An 18,241-nucleotide genomic window follows, 5' to 3' on the forward strand; every position below is an offset into this window, starting at 1 on the left:
TTTTCATAACCAAGATACCTCTGGGTTAGAATAAACTGTTAGGCCCTGGCTCTGCAAGCCCGACAGGAGTCTGTCTACATGTATAACTGTATCTCAGCTACCATTTCCAAATGCAGCAGCCACGCTTCACAGCTACAGTTATTATACAGAAATTTAGCAATTCATCAATGAGAATACCAACGCTCAACTGGAAATTCAGATCCTCCCTAAAACTAAGCCTGGCAACACAAGGAAGGGTGCAGACACTTCTTTGTGTTTTGAAAACTGTAAATGTTATTCTGAACACAAAATATTAATTGTTCGAAGGAGATTACTGGCCTTCTGTTTGAACACAGCACAAAAAGGAGTAAATATGCATTTTGAGAAAGATTTCACTTCTACATTCATTAAGAGCCTTGATATTTAGGAAATTCAGAAGGAAAATTGGGATGCAGTGAAAATCAAGATGATTGATGAGCAGTACTTAGAGGAAACGTTATTTGCATTGCATGATGTTAAACCAACTCGGTTAAACCCAGAGTTTAGCAATGATAGCTGTAATTCTGTGCACATACATCCAGACTAAGTACCTGCATTTTCTCATGCAAACACACACAAAAACTGGTGTGTATGCTCCGGATTAAAAAACCAACAGTCAGCAAACAAAGAATATTAAATACTATACCTTTGAGTCATAATCTTATAGGCATCTGGCAGATAACAGCGGATATTCTCCATCTGAGCAGGATCAGAGTCACAGATCTTATCATCGGTCCTGCCATAGTTGGCACTTTCGATCATGATAACATCTGTTCCCGGGCAGCGCAGCTCGATGGGGTAACTCTCGCAGGACAGCTCCCTTCGGACCACAGCCATGGGCACTGGGGCACGGCTGAAAGCTGCAAGGATTAACACAGAAACACAGTCAACACTGACTTTCCACACTGAGGCTAAAATTAAAAGTGGAATGACGTTAAGCAGCAGGTTTTACCCATATGCTGTGCTGAGATAGTTTCGGTACCATTGAGATAAGGTCTGTAGAAACGGGGTCCGGTCGCTGGCTTGCTGGCTGCCCGGAGAAATCACTTCTCCACTCAGTGACCTCATTTTCTCATCTCAGAAACAAACTCAAGATCCCTTTTATATAGGGCTTTAGAAATCCCTTACTGAAACAGGTAAATAGCAACTAGAGCACTGTTATTAGTTCTACTTACCAGGGGCAAAACTAGTTGGCTTTGATACATAAAATTACAGTCCTGTGTTGTACTTGAACAGGCAAGGGAAATTTTATGACAACAAGCAATCCAAGCACCAGGATCCCACCTGCTCAGCAAGATTGCACCTGTCCTACAGCAGATGTAATAACATCTGTATTGCTCCTGGTCCTTTTCTTAGCCCTTAGAAAATGTGACCCTAATGGCTTTTGCTGTAGCCTGCAGCATGCCAGCAGATGGCCTGCAGGTTCTGGCAACCGTCCCAAAGTTTGGGCCCTGCAGTGATACTTTCCATGGAAAGGCCAATTTATGGGACACCAGATGACTTAAGTTCAGTCTTAGCTTTGAGTTGGATCTGCCTAGATGGTCAAATAGCTGGCAAATACTTGTGAAATTAAAGAGCTCTCAGAAATCTTACCTGTTTTAAAAGAAATCCAGGCTACAGTTTGCAAAAGAAAAAAAAGAAACACACTTTGAGATGCCTTGAAAACACAGCCCTACAATATTAGTAAACAATGTCACTTGACAACAAGCAATTGTATTTCCCATCTTTACAGCTTCTTTGATCCAAAGATCTTAAACAGCTTGATGAACATGAATATATTAATCCCCAAACATCCATATGAAGTAGCTACACATTGTCTTTCTCAACTCAGCTGCAGAAGGGTTTTGCAGCTTCCAGAAGATCTCACGGGAAATCCATGGTGATGCTGGGAACCAAATACTTGTTTCCCAGCCTAGCACACCAGTCACAAGCTGAAATAAAAGCCAGCTCCTTTCCCGCTTTATTCCACAAGAATGAAAACTCACCCGCACCAAAAAGGTTTCCAGATACAGGCATGATGTGCCCTCCCAGCTAAATTTGTACACTTCCAACCACAAAACTCAATGCACAACCCAAGCCTGTCTCTGTGTGACGGTGATGGAGGTTTAACCCTCCAGTAGATCCATGGCCCATCTGACACCAGGCATCTTTCAACAACTCCCCTTCCTCCTGGCCCCATTATAAAAACACCAAAATACCCTCTCCCTGAACCAAAAATCCCATCCAATGTTCTGCTCGTTTGTTCTGTAAAACTTCCCCGTGGTACATGCACACCAAGTTGGCTTATGGAAAATAAGAATATATTGATGTTTCTCGGAAAACCCTTTTAACTGTATCAAGGCTGCTCTGTCTGTCAGGCAGCAATCCAACACATTGACTTCCATGAAGCTTTCTATTATTGTCAGTTGTCTCATTTGTGTATCACTGGACAGATTCTCAGATTCCCATTTCTGTAAATCTGCAGGGATTACTTTAATATCAGACCCTCACTGATGTGCCAGAGTTCTGGACTAATTGCCAAACTCCCAAGACAGACATGTACTTAATTCTTCAATAATAGCTTGCACAATTAGCACAGCTTTAGGGTTTAGATCACTTGAGATGTCCTCCTTCCCTGAGATGGGAGAAATGTTTTTGCCCTGGGCTCGTATTGCACCATATATTTGTGTAATGCATTAAATTCTCACTGCCACCAACTTCTGTTACAGGAGGAGGAAAATGAGGAGGACAAGCATGAACCTCTAAGATGCACTGCCTCATTCTTACCCTTGGCTTGATGCCACTGGTCAACAAGGCGAATGGAGGAAGGATGGGACAATGTTAGAGACGGCATTTGATAGAAGAGAGAAGCCAGCCAGAAAGGCAGAGTCAGCAGAGCCTGGCAATTTTAGCCTGCCCTACAAACAGCTTCAAGAGGTACTAAGTTTGCTCACAGGGATCTGTCCACAGAAGCCTGCAGAAGGCCCTGCTCTGTGAAACACCGGACTTTACGGCAGAAGGCCAGTGCTGACCAAAAAACTTCTCATGCCAGGATTCTGATTTTGGAAAAGAGCTGTGGTGAGCTCTCCTCTCAAGCCTGTTCTGTGCTAAACCTGAGCAGATTGGTGACATGGGAGGCAGAAGGTTTCTAGCAGCTTTTGGCAGAATGCTGAGGCCAAGGGCCCTCCCTCCTCCTGCCATGTGCTTAGATGACTCCTGCTAACTGCCAAAAAAATGACAAAATGAGGTTTACAGGCAATATTAGCTGTTTGGAGCTATGGTTTGGCCCAGTCTTTGGGCAATCTGGATCTTTTTCTCTGGAAGGTTAATGTAGGCTATACAAAGGGCAAAGTGAGTTGCTAATACTACTTCACTTTTTACCGTTCCCTCTACAGAATACAAAACTTCTGACCTGCATGATTCAGAAAGTATCTTTTTGCTCTTAATTCCTTTTTTCTTTTTTTCCAGTAACTATTCTATATCAAAGAAAGACTTCAAACACGTGAGGGCTGAGGAGAAGCCTGCTTAAAATCACAAAAATTAAATGCCTGAGAATTCACTCATACAAACCTGGTGTATTTGTCAAACAGCAATACTGTACAAAAGCAGCTAACAATAACCCTCGTGTTATGCTGGAAATAAGACATTAAGAATTGCTAACAGCAAGTTACAAAACCATTAAAGATAATTCCCTACCTCTAGTGAGAACACATTTCTACTATCATGAGTGTGTCTCCTGTACATGAGACTTTACAGCATTGATCTACTAAAATTGCATGAATATCAGTTCCAAGGACGCCCCCAAAACACCCCAAACCCAAGCTGAACACCCCTTCCCCAAAATAACAGCTCATGTTTTACTCTCCAGGAAATAATCTCTGGACAGATGCAAACATTTCTAGATTTGGCTTTAAACTTCCTGGAATTCACTATATTGCCTTTCACTTGCTGTAAGGAGGACAGCTTTCACTTACAGACACCTCCGTGTGGTATCATGGAGTCAACATTTACATTTATTTTCTGGATAAAAAGCATAAAAAATTTAACACCCTGGAAAAACTAGAAGCAGCTGAATACTGTAATACAGCATGATCTCCTATCATGCTTTCTCCTAAAGCAATAAGCACATGTTTTCCATCCTGCCATTGTCCACCAAATCACTCGCTCTGCATGGCGTTTTTTTTCTACTCCAGTATCTGCAGTAAATACTCCGTAGGGAGATTAGAGCCTGGCTGTTTATCTCCTTGTAAACACATTTTTTGTTGTTGTGTCCCTATATGATAATCTTACTTAATCATTTTTACTGGCTTTCCTGTAAGGAGCAAAGATGTTTTGCTTTTTGCTGTGAAACAAGATACATCAAAGCCCATCTGTGAAATACACAGCACGACTGTATTAATTCATTAATACACTTCTCTCTTTGAGCAGCTCCCTATCTTCGCAGTCTCTCATTGAGCTCCTTATTTAATCTCCTAAGTAAGTGACCTAATTGTTGGCTTGAAGTCAAGAGGAGCTGATGGCTGCTCACTACTTTGAAAAACAGGTGTCTTTTTCCAGGATTCTATGTGCAGACAGCCATCTAAATACAGAACTTTAAAAGAGTGTTTTTCAAATTCTTTAACGTTTAAATGTGTGCCAGCTCGAGTTTTTTAAGTGCAGCCATTTGGTGGAAAATAATCCTTCTGAGCTTCTGCAGGGCAAAGTGAGAGCAGAGGGTGAAAAGGCAACAGATAATGACAGGATTTTATCTGGGCGATTTAGAACTCCTTTGTCTCTGCTAATTTCAGGAGCTGGAAAATTAAGTAAGTCATCAAAATCTTGTGCTTTTTCTCCCCCTCGCTTTTGACCTCAGAACATAATTGCCTCTTGTCATGCCTGCAGGGCATGGGCTTGTAGTTATCACTGTGTGCTTAATCAAATGCCGAAATAGCCTTTAAATTATGTGTCTCCTTGGCTGCTAGAGACTTGTTGAGCTCGGTTACATTTAGAGGCATGATGGTAGTAGATGTACTTTCAAAAGAAAAGTGCGGGTTGATGCTTTCAATCAGGTTTTATATGCAATTTTCCCAGCAAAATCATGTTCTGGCTCAGAATTTTCAGAGTGAAATTTCAGTGCATATTTAAGGGCTGTGAAACAAAAGCTGGAATTGTAGAGATAATTATTTTCACAAGCTCTGTATACGATTTGGTCTGCCCAGCTAAATATCTGACTTACTGTTCCCCAAGTGCAAACAGAGCATGCTGGAGGAAGAGGTTTCCTAGTAATTTACAGGAATGCTTCTGTGTTTGTAATTTTGCAATACTTAATACTCCCACAGTTCACCTTGGCTCTGTGGGGAAAAAAAACCATAAAGTAATGATAATAAAAAAAAGCCTCTTCCCCTTATTCTCAAGCCTACTCGGGTGTGGGTAGGAGTGGAAATCCCTTTCAGTCAATGAGTCAATGGCCTATGTAGGACTCACTCCATGACAAGAAGCACATTCTGAAGTGAATCAGGGCCCTACTTTTCCCTATTAGGATATAAAGTCTCCGTAGTGCATTTGCTTGCAGCATGCAGACATTGCTCAGTATTTCTTCTCTGTCTCTTTTCCCTAATCCAAATTTTGCCTGGCCTCTGATCTCAGGAGCAAAAGCCTGAGTTAAAGATGGTGACAACATTTCTCAAGCATCCAATACTCCTATTTCCCAGTATTTTCATTGCTTACAAATATTGATAAAGTTCTGACAAGCTTAAAAAAGCTTGGTTGGTCCAAAGTTCTCTGAAATCTTATGATTAATATACAAATATGGAAATACCATTCTCTCTTCCCCACCTTCTCTACAGATGCTGACAATAAAAAAAAAAAAAAAAGATAGCAAACAAGTCTGGCTTTTCTTATGGTGGAAAAGCCTTTCTTCTACTCCCAGCCTGCAGTGGGGTTAAAGGTGCATCCTACAGACGATGGCTGGTGCCAAGACATTGCAGCAAATGCTTACAACATCCATATCCAGCTCCCCAGGGGAAGAAATGAAGACTGAAGGCAGCCAGTGTGGCCAAAGAGCTGAAGCCATCAGCAGAGCAAGGTTGGACAGTGCTGGTCCCCACTCCCAACTCTCCCCTCTGTGCCTCAGCAGATTGTTGTCTCATCTATCAAAATGGAAAACTTATCTCATCTCCCCCGTTAAGCACTCCAAAATCTGCTACAGAAAGGAAGAAGAGAATTAGATGCATTCTCAGAAAGTGAAAAATGTGGCTTCAGCTTTGGTTTCCCCACATGAATCAAATACCCACATCCTCCTGGACTATCTTGAGCTTTCTTATTTAATAGAATATATCACAACCAATTAGCAACTTTCCTTTGGTCACCTTCGCCAGCCCTAGTGATCCCCCTTACCCAGCAAACAGACCTCACAAACTGAAAGAGCATCTTTTTACATGGTGGGATGGAGTGTACAAAAAAAGAAGAGAAACAGAAGGCTGGGCAACACCCCAGCCATAGCAACCAAAGAAAAGCTAAAAAAACCAGAAAACCCTCATACCCTTCCCTGTGCAATTTATGTGGAGGTTGAGGTCAAATATCTTATGGTTCCATAAATTGCTTACTCTGTCTCCATTATAACACTCAAGGGGCACCTGCTAGGGATTTGCTCCCAGCTTCTGTGAGTGAAAATAGAATAGATGTTCATCTGTAAGTTTGTATCTGATGCTCTCCCCCACAATTAAAAGGATACACAGAAGATTGTAGCAAACATAGAGAGGATTTTCTGTAGGGACTGCCAAAATTCACACACAGTCAGTGAATTTTCCAAGGTAACACAATTATGGATACAAACAGGAGCACAAAAAAACCCAAAACCTACCCAAGTCCTAAACTGCACACCTCTGAAGAAAGCCTCTGTCTCCATGTGTAAGCCTCATGGAAAGCACCTTCTATTTCCATAGCAGATCTCCTTCTACATTTAGGCAGCCTAGAGGTCAGATCTCAACACAGTGATGGACAAACAATTGGCCCTTTCCACCACCCTCTGGATGCCCAAAAAGGGACAACAGCCAGAGGACTGAGCAGCAGACAGCTGCATCCTGGAGTACTCCTACTATTCACTCCTCTTATCACTGATACTCCTGATAAATATCCTTATTCTCTCCCCTCATATTACCAAACCCTTACTTAAAGTATGGAGAGGCTTTTCTCATTAGTAAGAAGCATTAGGTTCTTTTAGACTCTCTCAGTATCTTTCTAGAGAAGAGAAAAGAAACTCACAGACAATGGGAAAGTGTACTGGTGGAAGATCACCAGAAGGAGGCAACAACAGTGAAGTGGATGCATTTGCACCTAGGGACGAGAGTTCACAAGGGAAATTGGTCATTGCAAGGCCCTGTGAGAGAAGAAAATGAAGTGATAAAAGAACAAAACTACAGAATCAAGATGGTAGCTCTGAATGGAGGAGTTTGACAGGAGGAGGTGACTGAGGCACTGTGTGAAGACAGACTGAGCCAGGGAGACCCAAATCAGGCCTGAGGGAAGAAGCAGTGCAACAGCAGTACTTGACTTCCCCTCTGATTCTCCATTCCCATCTTCTGGGACCCATGGGCTGCTGCCTCATTAGTGAGTGATGGGAAAGTCTGAGAACTGCAACAAATTTTCCTTTCAACAAGGCTTCATCTTCACCAATTTCCCCTTTCTGGAGAGGTGAATACCTCTGAAGCTAATCTCTACACCAGAGCAAGGCATCACCACGGGTCACTATCCTCCAAGCTGCTAAAGAGGCAGTGGTTTGGGGTAAATCCACCTGCCAAGGAGCGTGTTATTGAAAGGAAAAGGGATCCTGCTTTTTCCCTAAGACAAAGCCTCCTATCTCCAGCCATGGCTCAGCTGCTGGACGTGCATCCAGTTCTGTGCTTGCTGGACCCCTTCAGGAGGCATGTCAACTCAATAATTCACCAAAAAACTAAACCAGCGGGAGGAGAAGGGAAGGGGGAGATTTCTGCTGGGCTGATAGAGTTGAATCAGCTCAGAAAAGGTTAGCTCAGGTCACAGGAAGAAAGCAGAAGATTTTTAGAAGGAAGGGAGACTGAATTTAGAGTGCTCTTCAAAAATACATGACAACCTACCTTCAAATCAGAGGTCAGAAGCACAGTCCCAGCCTGAGCTTAATGTCACTTTAGTGAATTTAATTAAAGCAGAAGCAACAAGTTGAGGACAACAGACAAATAAAATGTGGCCTCCAAGGGGATGTTGAATGCAAGTACATTAATATTCAGGCTCCATCACAGGAAAAAAACTATTCCCAAGTATCTTCTCCTTTGCAGTGGATCATCTAATTTGTAATGAAAGGCACACGTAAGATACTTGGATACAAATGTTCTTTAAATTTACAGGCTTCCTTCATGTGAATTACCTTTCAAGTATAGGAAAGCAGTGCACAGACAAGTAAAGTGTCTGAGGTTAAAGCCCTGCACTACAGTGCCTAAGTTCTATAACCAACCCTTATGATAAACTTGCCCTGCAGCCTAACAGTGACGTTATTAAAATATCTGGCTTTTATATCCTGGTCCATAACATTGAGACATTTGTATTCTCAATAAGGAAGCATTAGGTTCTGAGCCACAGGGACCAGTCCTTCTTACAAATCCATACACCACAAACTTCACTGGGGTCTTTAGTAAGGAAAAACATGTCACTTATTTCTTACCCAGCTCAAAGTTACTGTTGTTGCAATCAGCACTTAACTGTCTCTTAAAAAAAAACCCAAACACCTCAAAATCAGAGAAGCTTTGACTTTGACATTGCTGAACAACTTTGATATCTCAAATTTAATGCAGCACAAATTAATGTGGTGAAGCAAGTAGGACTTGAGTAATAACAGAATTTGCCCCATTTAAAATTACTCCACTGTAGGTTTTAATTGTAGCCATTAGTAAGGTTAATTTTTTAAACTCATATAAAAACTTTTATAAACCACCATAGCAGATGTAATCATGAAGGCAGTTAGATAAATGAGCACCAAGGGTTTAGCCTAAGAACATTAAGTAAAAAGGATCTGTTCATAATTTTCAGATTTCATATTAAATCGTAAGTCCATTTAAAATTAGAGGTTTTGTTTCCATTTAAAATGCTAGCTTAAATTCCTACCCTTTCTAAAATAATGCAAAGCTGGAATAGCTTTCCTGTTACCAGCAGAGCTTTTTTAGGTTTGCCATTAGAATGGGATTCAGTAGGATTTAGTGGTAGCCCAGATGGATATTTCCCAAGTGCTCTTCTACATCTTGTACCACTGTGAACTGGGAGGTGGCAGCCCTGGGCTACAGGAAGCAGGATGAGGATATCCTGGAGGAAGCCAAGACACAAATGCATCCTCAAAAGTCAGAGATGGTCTGCCATGGAAGATGAAACACAGCCCAAATTTTACTTCTATCTCACCATAGGAGAACAAAATCAGTGGGGGAAATCCCAAACATAAAACCACACCAAACTAACTAACTGACCCCAAAAAACAAAAAAGTCAGGAAGAGACCCAGTGAACTCAGCAGGTTCAGAAATACTTTTAAGGCTGTTGAAAATTAGACAGGTTGGATGCATTTAGAGCTTTGCTGAAGAGCTGCAAATAATAGATTCCTACAAATAATACCTTCTCAAAGTTAAAGTTTAATTTTGATTTACAGTTCCCTGAAAAGCCTCTGAAGGGGAACATTAAAGCTCTTGCAGAAATATCTGCATTATTACAGAAATGATGAACAGCAGAGTGAAGATTACTTTGTGCTGTTTACAGACTTGTTTATCAGAGCAATAAATCTATTTTTAAGTTTGTACTGCCTCAAAAGGAGAACTATGTGAAATCTGGAGAACTGTCCAGAGAAAAAGACAGGCAGGCAAAAAAGAATTTCTACTGAAGTATTAGAGCCTGTCACTCAAATATATGTAGAAAAGTCTGGGGCCCCAAATATTTACCATTTAAACCAACTGCTTTACATCAAAGGCCAAAAATTACAACTTTAGTGTTCATTTTACAAGAAGTTACCCAAACCTCAAAGACTAGCCATCTCAAGGAAGTAATATGGCCAAATCATAGATCATTAAATAACTGATTTTTCTTTGTGTTTTAGCCATCACAGCTCCTTTGAGTCTCTGCCATGAACAACAATAGGGAATTTGTTCTTTCTACTAGCCATAACTGTGAAAGTTATAAAGAAGTCTGAGACTACTTTAAGATCTCGACTTCTCAGGATTGCATTCCATTATATTTTTTAGATATATGCACAAACTTCTAGAGAGGCATGACACAGGCAAAATGGCAAGCATAGTTTTCTACGTGGCAAGATGACATTTGGGGTCCCCTACTAAACACACATTAAAGGTCACTGATTTTTAGAAACCTGGGGGTGCTTCTTAGCAAGACCTGTGAGTAATCTACAAAGAACCTGGTCCCCAGCTGCTGGATGAGGTTTTCCATAGCATGCCAGATATGAGCTTCATCCTAGCAACACAGGCATGAGATCCAACATCCTTTTATGCTGATACACTAAAGAGAATTACAAGCAGGCTGTGCCAAGCCATTCTTTCCGGTCCTCCAAATCATGATTCCCCAAATTCTGTGACGTTACTCCCCCTCCTCCTTTGACCTCAAAATATCAAGGATTTCACCTCAAAGTTACTAGCAGCTTCAAAGAGCTTTGCAGAAGCATATGCATTTATCTAACCAATGGCCAAATTTATTTACTTCCCTTCAATCTTAAAAATAAAAAACAGCAGAAGAATTAAATTTGGGGAATGAACTGAAACATGCACACTTGCTCCAGGTGGAAATATATCCAAAGTAAAAGCAGATTTTCAAGGAATTCACATATTTTTGCCTGTAGTACCCCTTTTCTCCTCAGCAGAAACTAGCAAAACATTAAAACTAATTAATTAACTCCAGAACATGGTTCACCTTCTAGGAAACAGAACTAAAATTTTGAGTGATGAAGTTTCCTATTGCACCCACCTGCTCATAGCAAGCACTGTGCATAATTATTTTCCCACCTAATATAACCTGTGCAAACATTACTCCAGAAACACTATATGCCTAGATATGCATGTGTATATAATACTTACACACGCACAATATTGCCCCCCATCTCAAAGTGAGTCACAAAAAAAAAAATCTGAAATAATGATCAGCTGTAGGCTCCCAGAAATGCCCTGAAGGTATCAACTGCTCCCAGAAGAGTCATGTGAAGAACTGAGAGCTTCTGGGGCTTTGTAGTAGGGAGGGGATGCTATACTGTGGTACCACCAGGACTGCCATTGCAGATCCAGGGCACAGCAGCGTGGCCAAACTCACCTTACTACATTTTTATCTGCAGTAAACACTCTGAATCCTGCCCTCCCACACCCCACCAGCTGCAGAGGAGTCCCAGGATACAAGTTTCTATTCATTTTCCACTCCAGCCCTCAAAGTGGTTAACAACAGCCTAAAAAGCATTTTTAAAAGCACCAATAACAAGTGTGAGTAGTCACAGAGACATTGTGCTCAGTTAAAAAAAAAAAAAAAAACAGGCTAAAAATCAACCTGATACTGGTTAAAAAGCAGCCCTGCTTTATGAAATCCCTGCAGCACTGGATATCATTACTTGTTCTGTGGGAAACTGTAGGGCTCCTGCACAGACACCCATGTGCTCAACTGAACAAAATGAGGGTCTGTGCCCCAAAGGACACTCCAAAGAGAAGAGGGAATATGTGCAGAGTAGAAACAGGAGCTAGAGTAGCACAGAAAAGGATAGTCATGCTGTGTAACAAACAAGTGCAGATGCTACACTTGAGGGCACAACGCTCACCAGTTCAATGAAAATATAGCTGAAAAAAAATTATCTAAGTTGCTTCAGGAGAAAACCACTGCAAACAACTATGATGGATGGAAGACTCTTTCTTTTTTATCACCTTTTTTTTTTTTAGCACAATCACTAAACTTGTTTCAAATTGTCCTCCGTCAAAAAGTAGATGAAAGAAGTAAATCTTTTCCTGATCTCTCTGGCATCAAAAACCAGGATATATTTGCCCAGCCTAATCAGAGAGAAATAGTGGGCCCAAAGGCAAAGAAATATTTTCAACAAAATAACCTGATGAAAGAGTCCATTCCTCCTTCCCCTATAGATAAGGTGTCAGAGAGAGCAGGACTTTTTTCAAGCCCCAGCACTGCTGTGACACCAGAGGATGCTCAGGCACAGAAAGGGCTCTTGGAAAACCAGGAGGCCAAAGCTAATTTAGGCACCTGAACATTGCAGCATGTGATGCAGTTTCCCTCATCAGTGAGAAGAGACACAGGATCCAGCACTCCCAGCCAAGCAGTCCCTGTCAGCCAGGCGAGATCTGGGAGACTGCAAATAATGCTGCCCTTAGGCTTACAGCCCCTTGGCTTTGGCCTCTCAGGACAGAAGATGGTCTAGGCAGCTTCACTCAAGATTGTTTGGGTGTGGCACGTAGGTGCTGCCACATCCAGGGCCAGGGATGCCCTCCAAGGAGACTGGGAGGCAGGAGCCTGCTGGCAACCCAGACCTCCACCCAGCACTGCCTCATGACACTTGCTAAATCCCCTGTGCTGTTTGCCCCAAAGGGTTTTGAAGGATTCTTTCAAGTTGGGGGGGAAAAAAAAAGCACCAGGGAAAGGTTTCCAGAAAACTTTCTGGGAGATTATTAATTAAATTTCTAATGTAATTATGCTGCAGTACATTTGAGTGCACTTTCTATACAGAAATTGACTTTTATCTAACAAAGGATCCATTTCAAGCACTTTTTTTTCTGTCTATACTATCCATTTCCTTTTGTACCTTTTTAAAGCATTGTTCTTCTAGATTTATTTATACTTCACATTTAGAATTTTCTGCTTTTTCTAAGAATAAAATTGTTATGTGTTTCCATCATCTTGTGCACCCTTTTCATATTTGAGGAAAGAATTCTGCTGCCACTGCCCCTCCAAGGGCAATTTTGGAGCACAAGGAAAAATTTTCATTAAGGAAATCAGATTTTTCTACTTAAAATTCTTCTAATGCCCCCCATTATTCTGTGATAAAGCTCCTCAAACTGCGTAGGGTAAAAAGAAAAAATCCATTTTTCAAGGGGGAACTACCTGGGCAAAATACAAAAGGTCACTGAGCAAGTTTGTTGTTGAGCCAGTCTTTTTGATGCACCGTAATATTTGCCCTTCTTGATTGTGTTGATCACAGACAAAAAAACCCCCTCAAACAAACAAAAACCCAAGCAAAAAACCACAAACAAACAAAAAAACGACTCCCCAAAACACCACCAACAAACAAAACCAAAACCACCACCACCACCAAACACAGAGATGTCTATGAGCAAATAACCACAAACCAATTTCACTTGGTAAGTGAAAAAAAACACAAGTCTTGACTGGTAACACAAATATTTGAGGGTTTTAGCCAGGATAGCTCCTCATAGATTAAAATACTTCACACAAAATTAACCAGAAATGAAGATTTAACATTAAAAATGCAGACAGTAAACTGAGAAGTCTGTTTCCAGATGACAAAATCCCCAACTCTGCAATCATGAGAAATAGCTTCTTTTGTTAAATAGTCTACCCTCATTTCAAAAATAAATTTTAAAAAAACTCAGCAATGTAGTTAACAAGTACAAATTACAGTTTGGAAACACAAACATGCAGCGCTAAAAGCTCAAAATACAAATGAAATAACTATAGACTGTCAAACTAAGAAAAAATATGCTTACAGAATTTTTAAAGAAGCATCAGTGTATTTTTAAACTAGTAAGGTTTGTGGGTCAAACACAACCAGCTATCAAGCACAAAGTGAACTCCCTACAAATATTCAGTAACTCTCTCCAATCTGTATTTAGAAAGAGGCAAACAGAATTATTCATCATTCACAGTGACAAAGAGATGCTTTCTGTTCTAGCAGATACTTGGAAAGATATTAATAGCAAAACACCCAATATTTTTCCATCTGAAGAATGGGAGTTTGGAAGAAACCCACAACCCTCTTAGGAACCCCCTGGCTGGTTTTTAACTTGATTTTGGACACTTGATTTTGCTACTAACAAGCTTTAAAAAAAAAAAAAAAAAAGGCATGAAAACAGAACATAAGTCCACTTGCACACAGGAAAAATGCATTAGCTATCGTTTCTCAAAAACTAATGTAAATGTGAAACTGTCATCCCAGCTGAAGCATTTCTGGAAGTTCAGCAAGAACCTCATCAGTCCAAAATCATTCAACACACTTCTTGATGATCTGAAAGAAAATAAACCCAGAGCTTGCCAAATCTGCAGTCAGCACAAAAACTGATGAAATGTTAAGTAATGACATGGACCCTGTCAGTTTTGCAGATTGATCTACACACTGTCTGAACAGACCAGGCTTCAACACAGACAAATACAAGTCCATGTAAGAATACAAGAAGTGCTCATTATGTGAGACCACAGCCCTGCAAGCAGTCACTCTGAAACAAGACTGTTTCCCTAACTGATAAGAATTTGAACGACATGCAGTAGCTCAAAGGGCAAACACGATCTCTGCAACTATGAGGAGGTGAATAATAAGTAGAAGTGGGAAGATGAAATTGCCCTGCATATGGTGTTAATGAGACCTTTCTGGGAATATGTACACATTGTGGTGCCTACACTTCATAGAGTTTGTCAGAAACTTTGAAAGGGTTTGCAAAAGAACTTAAGAAAATAAAAAATAAAGAAAAAAAAAATCAAGTAGAGCCTGGAAAGCCAGTTTAACAAGTAAGCCACCAAAATTAGTTAGTCTGTTTAACTAGTCCAAAGGACCATTGTAGTCTGCAGGTAACTAGCAAGGGAAGATATTTCTCTTTAATCTAGTAGAAAAAGGCAAGCAAGAGTCAAGATCTGGAAGCTGAAGTCTGATAAATGGAGATAAAAATAAGGTACATATTTTTAAACATGTGAGCAATTTACCATGGAACAGTTTACATATATATATATATATATTTATATGAATGATTTGTGCCTTATCAGCTGAAGTCCCTAACCAATGACTGAGTATTTTTCTGGAACATACTGATGCCTGATTCATGAATTACTGAGTGAGATCTCTACTATGCAAACAGTCTGGCTTGTTGATTGTAGGAGTTTCTTTGTATTTTAAGGATCTATGAATATTTGGGAGAAAGAGAACAGGAAGAGGAGACATTTGGATGCATGGAACCCACTGAATTTATTAACTTAAGAGAAAAAAAAAAAAGAAAATCCAAACAAGAGCCTGGACTAAAAACTCAACAACAAACCCCAAAACAAAAAACACACGCAAACAACACTAAACAACCAGTAAGCTTTTATGCAGATACCTGCTGAGCTTATCCACAGAGAGAAGGTTTGTATACTGCCTTTAATGGTTGTAAATAGAAAAAAAAAAAAAAAAAAAAAAAAAGTTTCAGGACAGCTTCTTTGAATTCCCAGGAATAAAACATGGCAAGGAGGAGGAATGGAATTGCTTAATGCAAACCGACAGATGGGATCTTCAGTCAGAGGCTTGCTTTGTTTTCATAATGAACCATAATCTGTGTAATCTAAAACAGTTTTTATTTGCTGCAGTGAGACAAAGACTGCAGCTATGGCATGTGAATTGTTTTCTCCACCCTTCATCATTACAGAAGGTAACAATGCAGATGCACTGGACCTGGACTTATCAGCCAAAGTTTAAAAGGATGGATGGAAGTGTAGGTATGGCACTATGTGTTTAGTAGGTTTGTCTGTCTTGAGGTTTTTTTGGGTTTTGTTTATTTAAATTCAGTCTTCCACTATGCAATCTAATAAAGCAGTGTAATTCTGTAAAGGCTATTAACTGACCTCTTGGTGTTATTAGCTAGTGTACACCCTACAGTATTAAATCAACATCAGAGATATTTAGGGGCCTGGTATGATGTTACTGGGATGGGTTGGGGCATTATTCCCCAAATCCTACTTCCCGATCATGGTGCTGCAGGTGCCCCCAATCCTTGCACTGTCCCGGGAGTCATCTTTGGCTGTGCAGCCCCTCGTGCCAGGTGTGGGAGCTGCAGAGAGCCAGCAGCACTGCAGAGAAGCAAGGTCCCTGCTCTGCTGGCAGCTCTGTACCACAGACCTGTCCCTGCCAGTCAGGCAAAGCAGGGCACAGTATCCCTATACTACATCAGGTTACACTATGCACTGTACCACAAAAAGGACAGGTAAGCAATTCAATGTTAAGGAACAAAGCCAAGAGAAACCTAAGCTACCTGGAAGCCTGGAGCTGCAAACAGTGGCTGCCACATACATTGCTTATTATTTTGCTGAAGTCCAAGATTTAGGTTTCAGAAACATCAGACATCTACTTGTGGCTTCTCAGCACACTTATATTCCCATAACATTTTGCAGTATAAAATACTGACTTCTATTCATACATATTTCCCCATGTTATCAAGTCCATCTTCATATTAAAAATAAATGAATTTAAAATGTAGGCAGCTACATATATAAGCACTCTGCTTCAAAGACATACTTCATCTTTAAATAGCAGCAATCAATACACATACTATATAACCTAAACAAATTTCTATTATGAATTCTTAATGGATGCATGCTTTGGTCATTTTTATTACTAATATATTATTGATTTACAGAATGCATTACCACCTTAGGCATTAGGATTTGCTGGAGTCCTTACATTGTGTTTGTAGTTTTAGTCAAAATAGGAGCCAAAAGTCAATACCCCATTTACCACCAGCATAGCCCCACTACAGAGTTAGGTATTTAATTATGGTCTGACTCTCACAGTGAAATCACTTGTCTTACACTGGCGCATACAAGTCAGTTATTAATGCAAAACTATCCATGAGGCCTGCCTACCTGTCACTCTATTGCCAAAACACTTTGGGAGTCACAATTTGGACAAAATTTCCAAAACACTGGCAGTCTAACCTTGCAGATCCCTTGCAGGGCAGAGTTTCTCTGAAATCAAAGCACCCACTTGGGCTCTTTCACTCTGAATCAATGAACAGTTTCTCTCTGTTGCCATTCACATCAGGGAGCAGTGACTGACTCCTGCAGTTGCCGAGGAGAAAGGGAACCAAACAGCTTTCTTTGATATGAATACTAATACCAGCAGACAGGGAGAAGACAGCATGCCAATCAGCCACCCCACTACCTCCATATACAGGCTGCAGATAACACGTCAACTGTGGCTCTGTGAGGCTTCAGAAGAAGCCTGTAATAAGATGGGCACATCATAATATTGTTACACAAATCAAATCCAAAGTGTTTGTTTACTGCTGCAGACAGAAATGAGGAGGAAAAAGGATTTAGGGTGACTTTGGTGAAACAATGCCATGTTGTTGACTTGCACATCTATGTCACACAGGTGCAAAAAGACACGTGTCTTGCCAGAATATTACTGTGCCTTGGGCAAGGCAGGCTTTCTGTCAAAAGCCAAGCACAGGAATGGCAAAGATGCAGTATCAAAAGCATCACTGGTTTTTCAGCTGCTCAATGACACTACTCTCCTTTAATCTCTAAATCAGTTACTTCCAGGGAAAATCCAAAGTAACACATTGCTTTTCTGGTTTCAGTATCTTTTAAGAGATGGATGAGAAGCCATCCCTTGAGGAGAACAGTCTACAAGGAGGGAACCCTGCTTCTCTCTGTTTCCTCTTTGCTGTTTTGTTTTTAAACTGATGCATGTGAGGACAAAGGAATAAAATACATGCAGACTACGAGCGCTTTGCACCCTTTTTGCAGAAAAACAAACAACTGCAACAGAGACAACAGTAATCAAAAACACGCCTGAGAAAATAACAGACACAAAAAGCAAAAGTCATATCAATTGCTTAGGCCTCTCTGCACACAGAAGTTAAGTGAGGTGAAGCGAAGAAGTTTAATTCACTGAGCTGACTAGAATTAAACAAATACGCCATCTAAAAAGTGGAAGGTAAGTTCCTAAAAACCTGCCTGTAATGCACGCTGTCGCACCAACTTTAAACTGTTTTTTCACCCACTGTCCCATTCCTTACCTAAAGGCAAGGTGCTTACTCCCTCCTGTTTCATTTCTTTCTCACACAGGGATTGCTTCTAGCTCATGCCTTGCAGGGGACACACAACATGAGCCAAATTTAGAAACCAACTTAGTCTTGGTCTTTGCTCCAACACCAAAGGAGACAGGAAGGCTCCAGCAGTTTGTTGAGAGGTCCCCGAACACAATAGATCCATGAGGGGAAAACATCACATCAGTCTTCCCTGCCTTGTCACCACCCAACCATATCTCTCTCTGCAGTG

General features: G+C 40.7%; 1 protein-coding gene across 26 annotated transcripts in view; it reads right to left on the reverse strand.

Annotated features, from left to right (window-relative positions):
• Positions 1-18,241, reverse strand: part of ADGRL3 (adhesion G protein-coupled receptor L3) — a 489,712-nt gene that overhangs the window by 259,235 nt on the left and 212,236 nt on the right. For 25 of the 26 annotated variants that reach the window (XM_048303590.1, XM_048303593.1, XM_048303573.1 and 22 more), the window contains 2 exons: positions 1,612-1,632; positions 665-878 (listed from right to left, as the gene is read on the reverse strand). In XM_048303590.1, coding sequence (XP_048159547.1) covers positions 665-878; positions 1,612-1,632 — 235 coding nt within the window. The remainder of the gene's footprint in view (positions 1-664; positions 879-1,611; positions 1,633-18,241) is intronic. The other variant, XM_048303575.1, reaches the window with a different exon arrangement.

The sequence above is a fragment of the Corvus hawaiiensis genome, chromosome 5 (genome assembly GCF_020740725.1).
Source record: "Corvus hawaiiensis isolate bCorHaw1 chromosome 5, bCorHaw1.pri.cur, whole genome shotgun sequence".
NCBI classification, from domain to species: Eukaryota; Metazoa; Chordata; class Aves; order Passeriformes; family Corvidae; genus Corvus; species Corvus hawaiiensis.